A 15,754-nucleotide genomic window follows, 5' to 3' on the forward strand; every position below is an offset into this window, starting at 1 on the left:
ATTAAACTGTCCTTATCTTGACCCAGGAGCCTTTTGTTATATTTTCTCCCCCCCTGTCCAGCTGAGGAGGGGGAGTGACAGAGCAGCTTTGGTGGGCACCTGGCATCCAACCAGGGTCAACCCACCACAATTCTTCAGCTCCCAAGCCTACACATATCCTCCTACCATTCCATGCAGTTGCACTTTCAGGCATTAATTATGATTTTTCAATATGCATGTTTCAGACTTGCACTAGATTTTAGATTACGTGAAAACAAATTGTGGGAAACTCTTTTTTAATTCCCACATCCATAATAGAAAATGCAGAAAATAATTTCTTCCAAATTAGAACAGCACCCTTGGCAAAAATCAAAGTATTTTTGAAATATTATGAGTGAAGAAATTATAATCAAAACTGGTTTGCAATGTTAGGAAAAGCCTTTGTGTTTGTAGAAAGAATAATTAATAATTGTTTTAATTTAAAAAATATAAAATTAGACCATTACAATACTTCTCATTGATGCTGTTTAAAATACAGTGAGGGTTAATTTGCTTTTAATTATTATGCATATGGCTTGTTTTCAATGAAGATACATAAAACTATCCTTTAAAATCTCTATTAACCTTCCACTTTTTGATTTTCACTCAGAGTATTATTACCGTCATGGCACCCAACCTCTAGCTATGCATATTCCTCAGAAGGGAAGGTATATGACTTCCCTACGAGCCAATAAAATCAGTGGGATGGTTATTTGGGTAATACTGCCAGCACTTCCCACAGGACAGCATGCAAGTCGATAAGCTAAGACTACCCAGGAGCATGAAGTAAGAGTCAGAAGTCTATCTTGTAACATGGGAGTCCCACATACCAGTGTAGCACACTGTTGGAAGCCACTGAGTCAACTAATTAAAGACAATTTTATAGCCAGACTATTTGTTATCCTTACCCTGCACACACACAAAATAGCCTAAAGGGAGCAACGGCTCTCTAGCTTTTAAAAAAATCCTCTTTTGTCATATATCTTCAAATATAACTATTGTGTTTACATGGATATGCTGTAACAAAGCTCTTCAGCAACATTAATATTGATTAACAGTATTTTTTGAAAGTAAGAGATGGAAACTGCTCTGAAGGTGTTAGTGCAGCAAGACTGAAAAGAATGACTAGAAGAAAAGATAAGCTAAATAGATGAATAGTAAATGATAAAAGACACCCAGTGGATTTTACCTAATACCATGATGATAAACAGTCCCCTGGATCTAACTTTGTTTTTCCCTATTTCTTAATTCAGCTTTCAGCAGTATATTATCATATTTCTATAACAATCCCTTCTGAAATATGGCATTTTGTAGATTATTTCATTAGTAATAGTCTCAATATCTGATGAAACAACATATCATGACTAGCTGTTAGAACTGGACACGGATTTTCTGATATATCATTCCCCAGATGGAAAATGCTTTTCTACAAAAAAGAAAGTGCTCATAAGACCTTGCTGATTTGTTTTAACATGAAAAACATTTAAGTTAAGGTAAAAACATTCTGATTAAACATCTACAGACTAAAGTTTTTTTTAATTGTAACTGATTCAAAACTTATTTTAGTATCTATAAAATATAAAGTAAAAATTTTTAACCTTTCTGCATTGTGATAAGGGAACCATATTGTCATTCCATTAAAGGAACTTCCAAATGCCTTTTTAAATATCTGAGAAATTCTCATTCAGTTTTAGACGAAACATTGCTGAACTTGGCGCAGTTCTAAGGTACAATGCTAAAGAAATATTGATTTATTACTACCTTCTTTTCCAGTATCATGCAACAGTCAAATAAATTCATAGAAAATCTAGAAACATTGGGAGGTAAGGGTTTTTTAGCAGAAGACTAATGTTAATTAATAGAATTAGGAAGTTACATTATGGCTACTATTTCAAAGCAAAGAGAAAGTCAAAGTATCAGTACATCTGTTAATGCTTTGGGTAACAGCATTCAATGTGTTTATCAAAAGTACATAGAGATGTATAGACAAAAGTATATAAGATGTCTGAATTTAAAGATTTATACATCTGCACTTCAGAAATATATTATCATGTGTCCAATAGCAAATACTAATGAGGACAAATTTTCACATTTCAAGAGAGTTTTGGTCATTCAAAATGTCTTGCTCAACCTTCAAAAATCACAGTAATCATTTTTACAGTTACTTTAATTGAAAGTACAATAATCACATTAGCAGCAGAAAATAAGAGCAAGCAGTCTTGTTTTGAGGTTAAGAAAACATGGCACAACATAATCATTCTGAACGCGATCCAACACTCATTATGAATTGTTATGTCAAAGAATTCTTATCTGTGTGTTTAATACAGCACATATCAGCACTGAACCAAATGGCAATATGATAGTTTGGGGACTGTACTGTCTCTGTAGAACATAAGGTAATGAGATGCTATGAGAGTAGTTACAAATAGCACAGTAATAAAATATGCCTATAAGGTATAACTTCATCATTATACATGTAAATTTTGCCACATTTAGTAGCATGCATGTTAGTAAAACAGAAGTCACACCTTGTACTTAGCTGTGACATTTGTTACATTCATGTGTCATGGTCTTATCACTTGGCAGCCCTTTCTCCTGTGAGAAGACAGAATCTAGAAGGTCTGCAAATCAGTGACTCAGCTCTCCAGCCAAATCACACAATGTGTGCTCCTCAACAGCAACCAGTTCGGTCCTGATCATGAATAGACAGTTTCTATCCCTCAGTGCACCACAAGAATTGCCCCACAAAATTTCTTTTTCTGTCTGGACCTGTGCTGAAGCCACCAGCTTCTTGTGCGGATTGTCCCACATCAGGACCATTCTTCAACTCCATTTCCCTTCACGATGCTGACAACAAGGGTCCCTAGATTTCTCACCAAATTTCTCACCTAGTTTCTGGCCAGTTTATCTCTCGATAAGAGATTGTTTAGTCTCCTTTGTGGATTTAACAGTTCCATCTAGCCTTCAGGAGAGAGGGACCTCTTGCTTGAATAAAGATGTCACCCACTATCCACTTCCTGTCAAACTATTCAAACCTTTTTTTCTTGGCAAAAAGTTTTTCCTTCCTCTTGTTCTCGCTTACTGGATTTTACTCACCCTCACAAAATCTACAAGTCACCACAAAAAGGACATTTTACTGGACCTCTTCATAGATCTCAGGCTTGGATTTTCAATCTCACTGGTCTTTCATTTATTACTGCATCATTCTTTTCTGCATAAGGTGTAATGTCTCATACCTGTCCATCTTAAAAATGAGATAATGAGGATGACTGGTAATTCTAATCTCCAAACTGTACTGCTAGCTGTGCACCTCTAGCTTTTTGTATTGACATGTACATCTGCATTTCTCCTTAAGTAGAAGGAACTATGAATTAACTTTCCATTTTCAGAGTCAAGAGTTTGTTTTCCTGCTTAAATCTGGCCCTGAATCAACCAAAGTATCTAACAGCACTTCTCCCAAACTAAAAGATACACCTTACGTTGAGTTGCTTGAGGTTTTGTTTTCACCTTAGCTAAGAATACGTATGACATTACCATATATATTCAGAGCCTGTATAGGAAACATCCCCTTTTAGTTTTTGTACTTCATGAAACTTGGAACAAAGTATCATAATTTTTTCAACTACCAAGACAGGCAGTTCTCAATATCTCACTAGAACTTCTGGAAACCCTAGATCAGAACCTCTTGAACCGCTCCCTGTACTTTTTCACGGCATCACTCTGTACTCCAGAAGTTAGGGCATTGCTTTTTTATTGTTTTCTCCCCATGGGTGTTAATCCTGTGCGGACTACTTTTTCAGCCACTCATCTCTCACCTTAAAAATATGCTTAGTCTATTCTTATTGAATTATCTATCAATTGAGGGTTGAATGGTCTCACCCAGCTTCAGACTCAGAGAAGCAAAGACTGTGAAAACTGGGCTGACATGTATGCACCATTACTACTTCAGTAAACCAGGTTTCATCTCCAGACCTGGGGGGACAAAGCCTCATAATCATTGTACCACATTACCTGAAGTCAGGACTGCTGCGGAAATTGTGAAATCCAAAAATCAGAACTTAAATGCTTTTTCATTCAACCCCAATTAAAGGAGAAAATTTATCTTTATCATTCAATACCAGAGCAAGGTAGATGATTTGAATGTTTACTGTCAGGAAAAACTTCTGAAAGCTGTCCAAGTGACCTTTTCCAGAGACCCACACTGATCATCCTTCTAAAAGCCATGGCGCAACTTCCACAAATCACAGCTAGCCTCCCTGTAAATCCTAGTTCCAATGTCCTCAGAAACTTTCTCCACCCACTGGTAATTGGCCTTCTGCTCATTTCTGCTGGGTAGTAAACTGAAGATGCTGCTGAATTTTTTTGTTATTTTCCATAAGGTACTGAAGGAATATTTGGCTTTGCTGGTGTTATTACCACCAGTTTAGTCTTTCCTGACTAGTCAGAAAAATAGAGTAAATGAACTCAATGTGAGGAGGTAGAGAAAAAGAACTTTCTGATGTAATATAAACAGTTAGGAGATATTCTATTTTTAATTTCTTATTTTTTAAAAAAGTTTTCAAATGGATCAGTGGGGTTTGGGATTTTATAGACATGAATAAATGCTTTTATCTGTTTTTTCCATAAAAATAGCAAAGAATGACATAAAAATGACTAGGTAATAACAAGGTAACATTAAAAGGGTGACAGTGTGAGCCTCCATCCCAGCTGTAGGCCTAGATGGAGAGTTGTCATCACAGAGACCAGCAATGTGTTCCAGTAAAAACTAAAACAGGCTCTCAAGCATGCAGCGTAATATTTCCACTTACATTTAACCACCAAAAGCTTGGCATAATCTCATAACTCCAACATTAATTTAATAACAAAATACTGTTGAGAGCTCTGTACTTCAAGCAATACCCATAACTCAATGTGTAAAAGAGATGGGAGAAGAGACGAGACAGGATGAAACAGGGCAAGTTAGAAAAAACAAATCTTGATGTCCTAGAGAAGGAGATAAGAAAGGTACTTCACCAAATCATCCTTACAGTTATTTTTGAAGTTAAGGCGATGATAAGCAAGTCAACATCCTGGCAAGTATTTTTGACCTCAGAATTAATTTAAGACAACAAAGGATCCAAATATGGTATTTTGAAAGGACTAGTATCCCTGTAAAAATTAATAAAGGAGCAATCTCTATTTTTTAAGAAATATGTTTTTTTTGTTGCTATTTCCCTTTCTTTCATATCCTGATCAGTACAGATTTTGTGAAAACAAACCAAAACATTAATTAACACATTGGAAATAGGAAGTAAAAATGAATACTAAAGAGAATGTAATTGAGTAGTTTATCTAAACTATTCTAAGGTGAGAACAGTATATGATGGACATAAAAGTAAAGAACACAAGACCAAAAGTGGAATATTTTCATTATTTTTAACACAGCTACAGTTGCAAAAATCTTAATCTCAGAATGACTCCCCAAAGGAGAAACATTTTAATGTTATCATTTTCATGTAAAAACAAAGAAAATTATACATGAAGTATTAGGCAATTATCCATTTTCTTAGGGAAAAAAGTTTAAATATTAAAATAATATAGAAAAGAACTTAGAGAATTGTGGTTATTACTACTGTGTATTTTATAATTCTGTTTCAGATAGCTCTGATTCCTCAGTTACATCTACACAGACTCTGGCTCCCATCTGCCTGGTATCAACCACAGCATCTAAGATCCAGATGAGGGTCTGGTTAAGGAGTAAATCCTAACAGTTCAGAAACAGCTTTATCCAAAAAAACAAAGTCTGACTGCTGCACTATGATGAAGATTGCATGCACTGAACACTATTCTTGTACTTAAACGATTAAAAAGGAATGGAAACTTATTGATGCTGATCTTAGTCAAAATTATCTGAGATTTATTTGTTACTGAGAACTTGGTGAAAAGGAGAAAAAGATTTTTCAAGTTAGCAGAAGTGATGTCTTGTCTTTTCTTTCCCAGAGGTATCCACAAATCAAAGCAAAAGAAAACAGGGAAGAGAAAGTATACAACAGTCCTAAGCACTAATGAAAAATTAGAAGTGCCAAAGCAAATGAAAAACCTTTAAAATTTTCCTAGAATTACTTCTTTATTCACAGAAACAAAGAAGTCTACTGCAGAAAAATTAGCAATTTATTTAATTAGAAATACTTGCATATGGACAAGAAGATACTACTTATTTCAAACTTTTGATAAAACTGATATCCTTTTTAGACGTAAAAAGAGCCAGAACTAACCAAACAATTGTTTCACTTCTTACATAAAGAAACCCAGCTTTGATAATACTCACTTTGGAATCTTTCAGGTTTTTCTTTCTAATCTGTAGTAATTCTCTATATGTGTTTTCTTCCTGCTTTAACCTTTTCTCATATTCCACTAGTTCATCTTGGAGATGATTAAATACTATCTGAACATTTTGCTGCTTAAACATCACACCACTTAAAATTTTCCTTCAAAAGAAAAAAAATATTCAATGAAGTAATCAAGATATTCTGTTATACTGTTTTTTAGTCTTTACTTACAGGTTTAATGTTTAATTTTGTAATGGATAAAATAGTGTCTTATTGCAAATAATGATACCCTTTAAAAAAAAAAAGAGCTATATGATGGAGCTTATCATGAATGTTCAGACCACTTAAAGACACTGTGCCTATCAATCCATATCCAATGAGTCTATTAAGATACATAACTCTCACAATTTTAAAAAACAGCTTGCATTTTTAAAACAACTTTTTAGAGAATGGACTGGTTCACTCCCACATGTAAAGTATCTGCTTGAATAATGATATTCTGAGACACAGAATGAGCCCATGACCAGTGCCATATTGGGTGACCACTTTTTTATTATTTATTGAGACTGGAAGTGGGAGCTTCACACCATTTCTCTAATAGTTCACCTTTTTCTCTGCCCATACCTAGTATGGTTTCTTTAACCTGTACATATGAAATATGTAAAGTAAGCAATTTTCAGAGATTTTCACTCTGTACTAACATTCTGTTCTCCCAGGGTCTGTATTTCTGTTACTTTTAGACAGAAGCAATTAAAAAAAAAAAAAGAAAAAAAATTATTTCAAACTGATTTTCTGCAAGATAACCTAAGCTAGAGCCTTGTAGGTAATGTAACAGTTGGCTGCATAATAAAGACTGTATCACAATGTGCACATAAAAAAGGAAACTCAAGAGACAAGTCTAAGCCTACTTTTTCTAATTCTAAGGTTTTGCCATGTAAACTCAATGTTACTGTAACACTATTTTTTTTTATTTTAAAACAAATCAAACAGTCTGAGAAAGGGAAAAATCTGTCATGTAAAGATTATGCTGATGGCTCAGGAGCCATTTATGCTGTCAAGCTAGGAACAGCTGGGACCAATAATAAGCTGTTATCTTTCTTATTGATTAGCTGATACTTGACAGAACAGATGTATTTAGGAGTTTTGGAATTTAGTTCTAAATTCTGGAGGTCACAAGATCCTCCTCACAGTCTCTTCTGATACTCTCTGCAGAACAACAATCCCCTTTGCAGAAAACTAAAGCATCTAAGGCCTCCTCTGAATCAGTGTCTACAAAAACCTTTCTAAAGAGGGGTTAAGGGATCCATCAGAAATTACCTACAGTTCCTTTCCACTGAAAACCCTTCCAGCCTTCCTAATCTCCAGTACGTCCCCTTAACTTGCTTCCTGCCCTTATTTCCTTCTCACTGGAGGTAGGCACACCATATGGGAACTGATGCATATAAATGGTGGAGGCTCCAAGACAAGCAAGGATGCTTCTCACACAAACCTTAAGTTTACAAGATTTGCACATCATCCTTTCAATTTAATTAGCAAAAAACTCCACTGAGATAAAAAAAATTGAGTGAATGTATTTCACGTTCCTTCCTAACTTCAGATGTGAAGACATGTCTTTATGTCTTCCAAGGGTGTGAAAACAATTTCTCAAAACTCATTGGTATAAGACACTTTCTAGATTATATACCACAGGTATCCTATTTTATCAGGTTAGGCTAAATTTTGCAGTAGACTTCAGTTTTGTAGTCAGATTTATCGTGGAAGAAGTATTTATTTCAAATTACTGTTATTTTGATAACATTGTGTCAATGTTTCTTTTTCACTCTAATAGCTATTATTTAGTCTTTTTATTGCATTAATGGTAAGCAATAAGTCAGGGAAGTGTTATTCAGAGAAAGATGCTAGGAAGTATCTACAAAAGGACAACAGCGAAGACTGAAAGCAGAAGTAGGGACTCCTTTACCTCAAGTTTCTCCACCAGATCAGGCTAGAATTAGCCTGATGATGTGCCATAAAAAATGGAAATAATAGCCAAGAGTAAAAGTAAAAGCAGTTTAATTTTTATTTCCAGTTTTTCTATCAAGTCAGGCAGGTATCAGCACTCTTACAAAAAGAGGAAAGATCATTCCAAATAGATAAGCACATTTGATATTGAACATATTTTGATATAATACAAAATATAACAGGAAATGGCTAGAGCAGACTTTCTTAAGATAGACTGATGAAATGCCACGTGATATGTCAGATTATTGGAAACATTAATAGAAGAAGGTAGATTAGCCTGGAAGAAAATTTGTTTCTGAATATTGTCACCATTAATCTTCACTAATGAGAAGCAGTAAGCAATGAAAAAACACCAACAACCCCAAACTCTTCTTCTCCTTTGCCCCTCAAGCACAGAGAGTCTGAGTGCTCTGATAACCGGAAGGCTACCCAGCGTGCTGCCAGTTTTCAGCAAGTCACATGATGGAGAAATTCCCCTGTGTTGCAACTTCTGTGTTCAGAGAATGACAAAAAGGAATACCAGCCATTTGGGATGCATAATTTAGAAGTCTGAGGGGGTTTTTTGGACTTTTTTTTGACTTTACAGTTCATTCTATTAGGTGGAATCTCTAAAAGCAGGTTCTCAAGAAAAATGCAAAGTTTTCATTACTATCTATTTTAGATTTAGAAGTTGGAGAATTTGCAAGAAAATTCCTCTTTGAAAGAGAAACAGACTTCTTCTTAGCTATATAGAAACAATGAATTGCTGGAATGAACTTTCAGTGCCACTTTGTGTTGATATTATCCCTTTCTTCTCTGAGGCTGAATATAACGTGTCAGTGATATGAAACTACTGACTACTGGCTACAGAGCTGTGGAAAACCAGAAGAGATTTTCAGTCACAGAAAGATGCCTTCTGTTCTTGAAGTCCAGTAAGTTGCACTGCACATTGGGTCCCTCTGAATCATTCTGTTTGAATCAAGAGTTGGAAAAAACCCATATCCAGTACCACATATTCAGCTAAAAAAATTACATAGAAAAATATGGGGTTTTCCCCAGTCAATAATTTCAAGGAATAATCTCTCAAAGATCTTTCAAGACCAACAGTACCTAAGTGAATGAGATCACAGAAAGGGAGCTGTAGTATAATGATGCAAGGATCACTTTTTCACTATTTAGTCATCCTGTACAATTCAACAATCCAAGCTGCTTTCTCTTTGACATTGCACAGCAGGTTCACCTTTATCCTTGAAGAGTAAGCCTGCTGCGCAATCAGCATATACAGGCCTCCAAGGCTTGCATGGCCTAGAAGGCAGCCTGCATTATCAGTTGGATAGAGCCCTTTGAGACTATTTTCAGGTCTCATCAGTCACAGTAAGTGTAGGTCCACACTTCTTAAACCAGAGAAAACACAGAGTGCGTGGAATCCTCCATTAATTAAGGATGCAACTGACCATGAATATTATCAGATTTCTGAAAGTAATTCTGATGCCCAAAATTCAATTTGGTAGGCAGACAATTTATCATTAATAACTTCTACAGATGCATTAAAACTACAAGCAGTGATCAGACAAAAATACTCTCAAATTATTGATGAAAAGTACATTATATTTCCTAGAAATAATACTGTAAAATAATAAAACTATTCTTAGTAATAGTAATAAAGTAGAATTAATAAATTACTTTAGTAAAACTAATAAACTATCCTTTAAAATTCATAAAATAGTTAGGTCTTACTGCAAATCAGTGACAGATTTTTCTGTATTTTCCATCCCTATTTGCTTCATGTTCCATAATTCATTTAATTCTTTAAGTCCTTTTTTTAAATTTTCCATAGTGTGGGAGTTTTCAGCAATTTGACTGGAAACAAATGAAGTTTTTTCCTGAGAATTAAAAAAAATACATAGCATGTAAATTAGGCAGGGCTAGATTTTCAAATACTGTCTTTTAAGCACATGATTATGGGCAATAATTCACGAAATTGTATACCCAAATAAAAAGAACTTCTTTTAGAGGGGGCAGTTGAAGCACTTGGTGCAACTGGAAGAATTGCATTTCTGTAAGAGCACGGCTTTACACATCCAGTTATAGTTCTCTGACTTGTTGCACAATTCTTCTACTGTATATCCACAAATTTTATTATGGCACTTGTATTTTTACAGTTGCCTATGTTGTATATGGATGTATGCATGTTTGTAGGCCACCATCTTCATAAAATACATATCCTCTTTTATTTTTGCTCCCATACGTAAAAGTTTTGGAAATAAGCACTGACTTGCACAGCAAAAACTTTATTAATGATAGTGAAAAGTAACAATTTTTGCATATGATCTAAGTCTGAGCCTATTTATTTCAGCGTATGCAGAGTCAGTGTCTTAACTGGCAGCTTTTATTGCTAGACCATCAAAGTACTTCCAAAATGTAATACTGTTTTAGGCAGATACCTCAAAAACTTGACTTTCAGGAAAAACCAGTATTTTTAGTTGCCATTCTCCAGGGAGAATATGGCTTAATCATTATCTCTGAAAACTGGTGTTTTTAATTTAATTGCCTAAATAGAAAGTTGCCCTCTTTTAGATGTCAAGTTTTTTATAGCATAGTTGTCCTGTGCTGCAGACAGTGGAGGATTAAAGCACAGAGAATGACTCCTGAACTCCTGCCTATTTTCCTCATCTACAAGTACACAACTCAAAGAGATGCTGCTGAAAACCTTTAAATTAAAAAGTGTTTTCACTTTATTCTACAGAAGAGAGATTAAATTGAAGTATCATCTTTTTCATACCAAAAGTGACTGACCGTCACAGGACCCCAAAAATGTAAAGATTCATGACACAAGCAAACTTTACTTTCAAGACCAACAGTATCTGGTAAACAAAGCTGCAGCTTTGCCACAATGAAAAAGGTAAACATAAAGCACTGTAGCAGTTCAATAGTAATAAACAGGTGGGAGTCTTCTGTTTGGATGATACTTCTAAAGTGGTCTTGCTGCATTAGATTTTGTAACCCATACTAATGGGCTGTAAGCAGCTATGTAAATGGGTTAAATTAAGAGGGAGAAAAATACCTTTTAATTATCCTTATATATACATATATACACATATACAAAGATAATTCAAGTGCACACATGTATAAATACCAAATTCCAAGACCTCACAATTCAGTAGACAAAGAATGCATCACAGTATTTAAATAAAGATCAGTATTTCAAAAATTTCTTCTTTAGATACTGCCTCATTTTTCTGAAGCAGTAGCCTGATGCATAGGCCAATGATATTTTCCTTATGAAAGAAGTGCTTCTTACAGGTATACCTAAAAGGTAGCTATAAAAAAACTGAGGAATCAAAGCTTTTGTAACAGATGTTAGCACAGATATGAAGGTGTGCAATGTACCACAAGAACATGACATTATTAAGGCCTCCGAACTTTGTAAAAGTGTAATATGGATCTATATAGGATTAGATGGAAATTTCAGGTTTCTTGCAGTAACCTAGAATCATTAGAAAGAAAATGAAGGTATGGTAATTAATGCAAATCCCTTTGCAGCTGAACTGCCTATAGAGAGTCTCAAACCTCTGAGGAAATATCATATTAGTTTTAGGCTCAGTACCAAGAAAACTTGGAGAAATGTGATAGCATGTGATATACAGGATGTCTGTATGATCTGTCCTGGCCTTAAACTTTAAAAATAATGAAATCTGAGATGATCAAGATATCAGGGCCAGATATAAATATTTACACAAAGAAGCCATGACATGTTTTTTGCCAAAGAGTCAGGTTCACATATGAGCTGGGTTAGAAAAAAACTGCCAATGAAGAATTTTGTCTCTTTGACTTCCTGCACTTTTTTTAATGACTTTTTAACCAAGACAGATAAAACCTGAAAATGTTGGCTTCCAAGCTTATGGGATGCTAACCATTGAGTCAGTGCAATCTGGTACCTATTATAGAAGACAGAGAATTTGCAATAAAGTTTTAGAACAAAAAAACCCCACCCTAAAAATGGTGAGATACTCTGCATTCTGTGATCCAAATATTGATAGACTGAATATCTGCTCCTTATGGCTTGCTATAGTGGATAAAAGTCCAGTGTTCTGCCTAAGTTGAATGAGTCCCTTGGCACTTGGTCATTCAGCTGTTCAATACATGAACAGTATTCTTCATTCTTCTTAGTTGCTGAACAAGACTACTGTTGTATTATGGGGTAGAATTCATATGCTCTTATCTAGTTATCTATCTTTTAGAAATTTAAATGTCAGTAGACCAAACTAAGTCACTTCAGATTCAATAGTGACATGCAGAAGATGCCAGGGTGTGATTCATCTTGTCCTAAAATAGGTGAACTATGAAGGACTGGGTGAATTGCTTGATCAGTTGGAAGTTGGAGATTCTATATTACTCCTGTACTAAGAATACTATGGAATCATAGCCATTTCTTCCATAACATCATTTAAGCTACATACTCGACAAGTTTTAAACAAGCTAATGTCTTAATCATGGAAGAGCACTAGAATCTCTGAATGTAACTTTAAATAACTTTTCCTTAAAAACAATATGACATGATTAACAGAATCATATAGTGTGACCCTACACAGCTAGAAATATGACTTGTTGTTAAAAATTAGACAGCCCCTTTTATAAATCCCCCCTTTTACAAAACTTCAATTGCTACAATCAAGGAACAGCATCAGGCTCTAAGAATGCACCTTTTAATGTATCCAAGTATTGTTACCAGTTCAGAGCTCTACAGATCTCATAAAATAGTCTCTGTACATTGTTTTATTCCACTTACCCAGAACACTCCTCTAATAATCCTCCAGAACACCAACTCAAATATTGCTCAACTAACTAATGGATACAGTTATTTACAGTTAGGCAGCATTAAAAAGAATAATTAAAAAGTATAGGAAATAAATGCACTGAAAAATATTGTAGAATTACTGATTATCTGTATGCTGATTCATCAGTCATTTCCACATGTTCTAAGATCTATTGGTAAACCTGCAGTTTGCTAGAGCACAACCTTTAACAGAAAGGGATGTATAAACTCTGCCTTCCCTGCCAAATTTAGAAACCTGTGTGAATCAGTGAATTTCCCAATGCTTAATTTAAGATTCTGTCATATAGGAAGTCTCAGAGTTTTCCAATAGAAATTACCAGATTCATGAAAGCTACTCTGAACAACATGAAAGCTTTTCTCTTTGTTTTTCTTTAATCTATATGACTCATCTTTGATGCTGTGATATCTAACTTAAGTTTATACAATATGCAAGTGAGAGATTAATAAAAATGAACAGAATCTTAGAAAGAAAATGCTTGTTTCTTCTAATGCTTATAACCATGTTTATATAAAGCATAGTGTTCAGTAATGAAATTCAATAATTCCCTTTGGTGGATTATATAGTTTAGTAACTGATACAGCAGATATAAGCCATCATTTACAAAAAGATGCCATCTGCTGAGCAAACATGCAATCAGCAGGCACTTCCTATTATACTAGAATCTTTTTCGTCCTTTATTGATTTTCTCCATTGCATTTCTAAAGCCCCTCAAGCAATCTGAGCCAGTGTAGCAAATGAAGAAAGCAAAGGACTTTTCAATGACCCCAATATCAATTCTGCTTTGTACTTTATGCTGTCTCAAGGCTATGGACCTCATAGGTTAGTTCAAGCAAGAGACAGAAAATAGTACATACACTGTATGTATGTATATAGTTCCAAGGCAACTGTGTAGAAATGACAGCCTAACCCTTGAGATTAAACATACTTCAAAAAAGCCATACAAGCATTAAATTATTCACCTGTATATCATTTAATTGTTGCTGCAAAATATTTCTTTTTTGCTCCAGTTTTTGTTCAGTTTGCTTCTGCTGTTTATCTAGCTCTTGTACTCTGTGATCCAAATAGGACAGCTTCTGGAGAGTTTATGTATAAACACATGTGTTAGTATTCAAAAGTTATTGTCCTACATTCTATAGAAATCAGAAAATATATTAGTCATTAAATACTCTAACAGTTAGCATTCTTAAGCTTATTTTTGTTTTCCCTTCCACACCCATTTTTCTGCCATGTAGGTTTATATACTCTACACTTTGAATGAAAAAATGCACATTTAAAATAGAAAATACCTCTGATACTTCATATAGTGTTTATCGTCTTACAGCAAAAAATCACTGCTTACCCTGCTCCCCATGCTTCTTTACTTTCTTTCTGCCAAGGAATTTAAAAATAAAGTTCTGAAATCAAAATATATATTTGGAATAGCTTCCATGGAATTTGCATAAAAGGCAAAATAAATGTTTATTACTTGTTCTCACTAACTCATGAAAAATACAGCTAACAAGAGGAGTAATAAGAAGAAAGAAAAAAAATTGGGATATCTCATTTTTATATTTTTCATTAATCCACTCTATTATTAATTAGCATCTCAAGAAAAAACAGTTCTTCTCTATTGTATTAATTTGCATCATTAGTGTGAGCACCAAATATTAAATGGCAGAAATTATTATTAATACATTTAATAAGGAAAATTTTACATTACTAAATATGCTTATATAAATTGTATAACAGTTATATTATTCAAAGTTTTACATTCCATTTGGACTATATAACACAGAATATTAAAATAGGTATTAATATTTCCATTCTGAAACAATAATTTAAACCTTTAATCAATGAGAAAGTTCTTCCTTGAAATTACCAATATCTTTTGCAGATCATTCACATACAAATTTGCTTGTGCAAACTCTGTTTCCAAGCTTTTAAAACAGAAGCAAATACACAGCTGTAGACCATGATGTATAAGGTACACCACACCTCTCTAGGTTTCCAGGAAACTAATGATGTGATCTTTGTCACATTGTTTCTACTTAGTTTTAGTTGGGGAAGGGCTAACAACATTAGTCACTGCCATTAATGCCTTGTTTTGAAAATACTATTAGCTATTAGAGGAATCTTTTTTTTTTTTTTTTAAATTTTTCAATTTGACTTATTAAACCTGCATCAAAAGTAAACTATCACATAATCCATTATCTGAACTCAAACTATTCAACATCTTCCATTGCTCCTCCAAAAATGGTTAAGCATTGCTACATGTAGACTATGTCAAGAACCCTTCAAACAGATTAACACTAAAAAACATGGAGAAGACAATCTCCCATGACAAGCTATTTACTAGTAGTCGAATGACAGAACTAAGAACCTACAGACTGATTCCGCAACAAAAAACTTCTCACTGAAGCAGCAAAAATTCTTGTATCTGGGCTTTGAGCAAAAATAAAAATCCTGTATCTAAACTGAATAGGCTTAAAAGAAGTTGATCTTACTTGATTGTGAGAATGTTCCATAACAAGTATTTGGCTTATTGAAAACTCCTTGCCTTAATTGTGGACATACACCATCAATAGCTAGTTTTGTTTCCTATTGATTTGGAAACAAAAATGAAGGCATTTT

The 15,754-nt window shown here is 34.3% G+C and overlaps 1 protein-coding gene across 1 annotated transcript in view; it reads right to left on the reverse strand.

Annotated features, from left to right (window-relative positions):
- CCDC178 (coiled-coil domain containing 178) overlaps positions 1-15,754 on the reverse strand; it is a 176,530-nt gene that overhangs the window by 115,599 nt on the left and 45,177 nt on the right. Inside the window, exons 14-16 of the mRNA XM_075024310.1 lie at positions 14,104-14,217; positions 10,044-10,189; positions 6,326-6,485 (exon numbers count right to left, since the gene is read on the reverse strand). Of these exons, the coding sequence (XP_074880411.1) occupies positions 6,326-6,485; positions 10,044-10,189; positions 14,104-14,217 (420 nt within the window). The remainder of the gene's footprint in view (positions 1-6,325; positions 6,486-10,043; positions 10,190-14,103; positions 14,218-15,754) is intronic.

The sequence above is a fragment of the Buteo buteo genome, chromosome 3 (genome assembly GCF_964188355.1).
Source record: "Buteo buteo chromosome 3, bButBut1.hap1.1, whole genome shotgun sequence".
Taxonomy (NCBI): domain Eukaryota; kingdom Metazoa; phylum Chordata; class Aves; order Accipitriformes; family Accipitridae; genus Buteo; species Buteo buteo.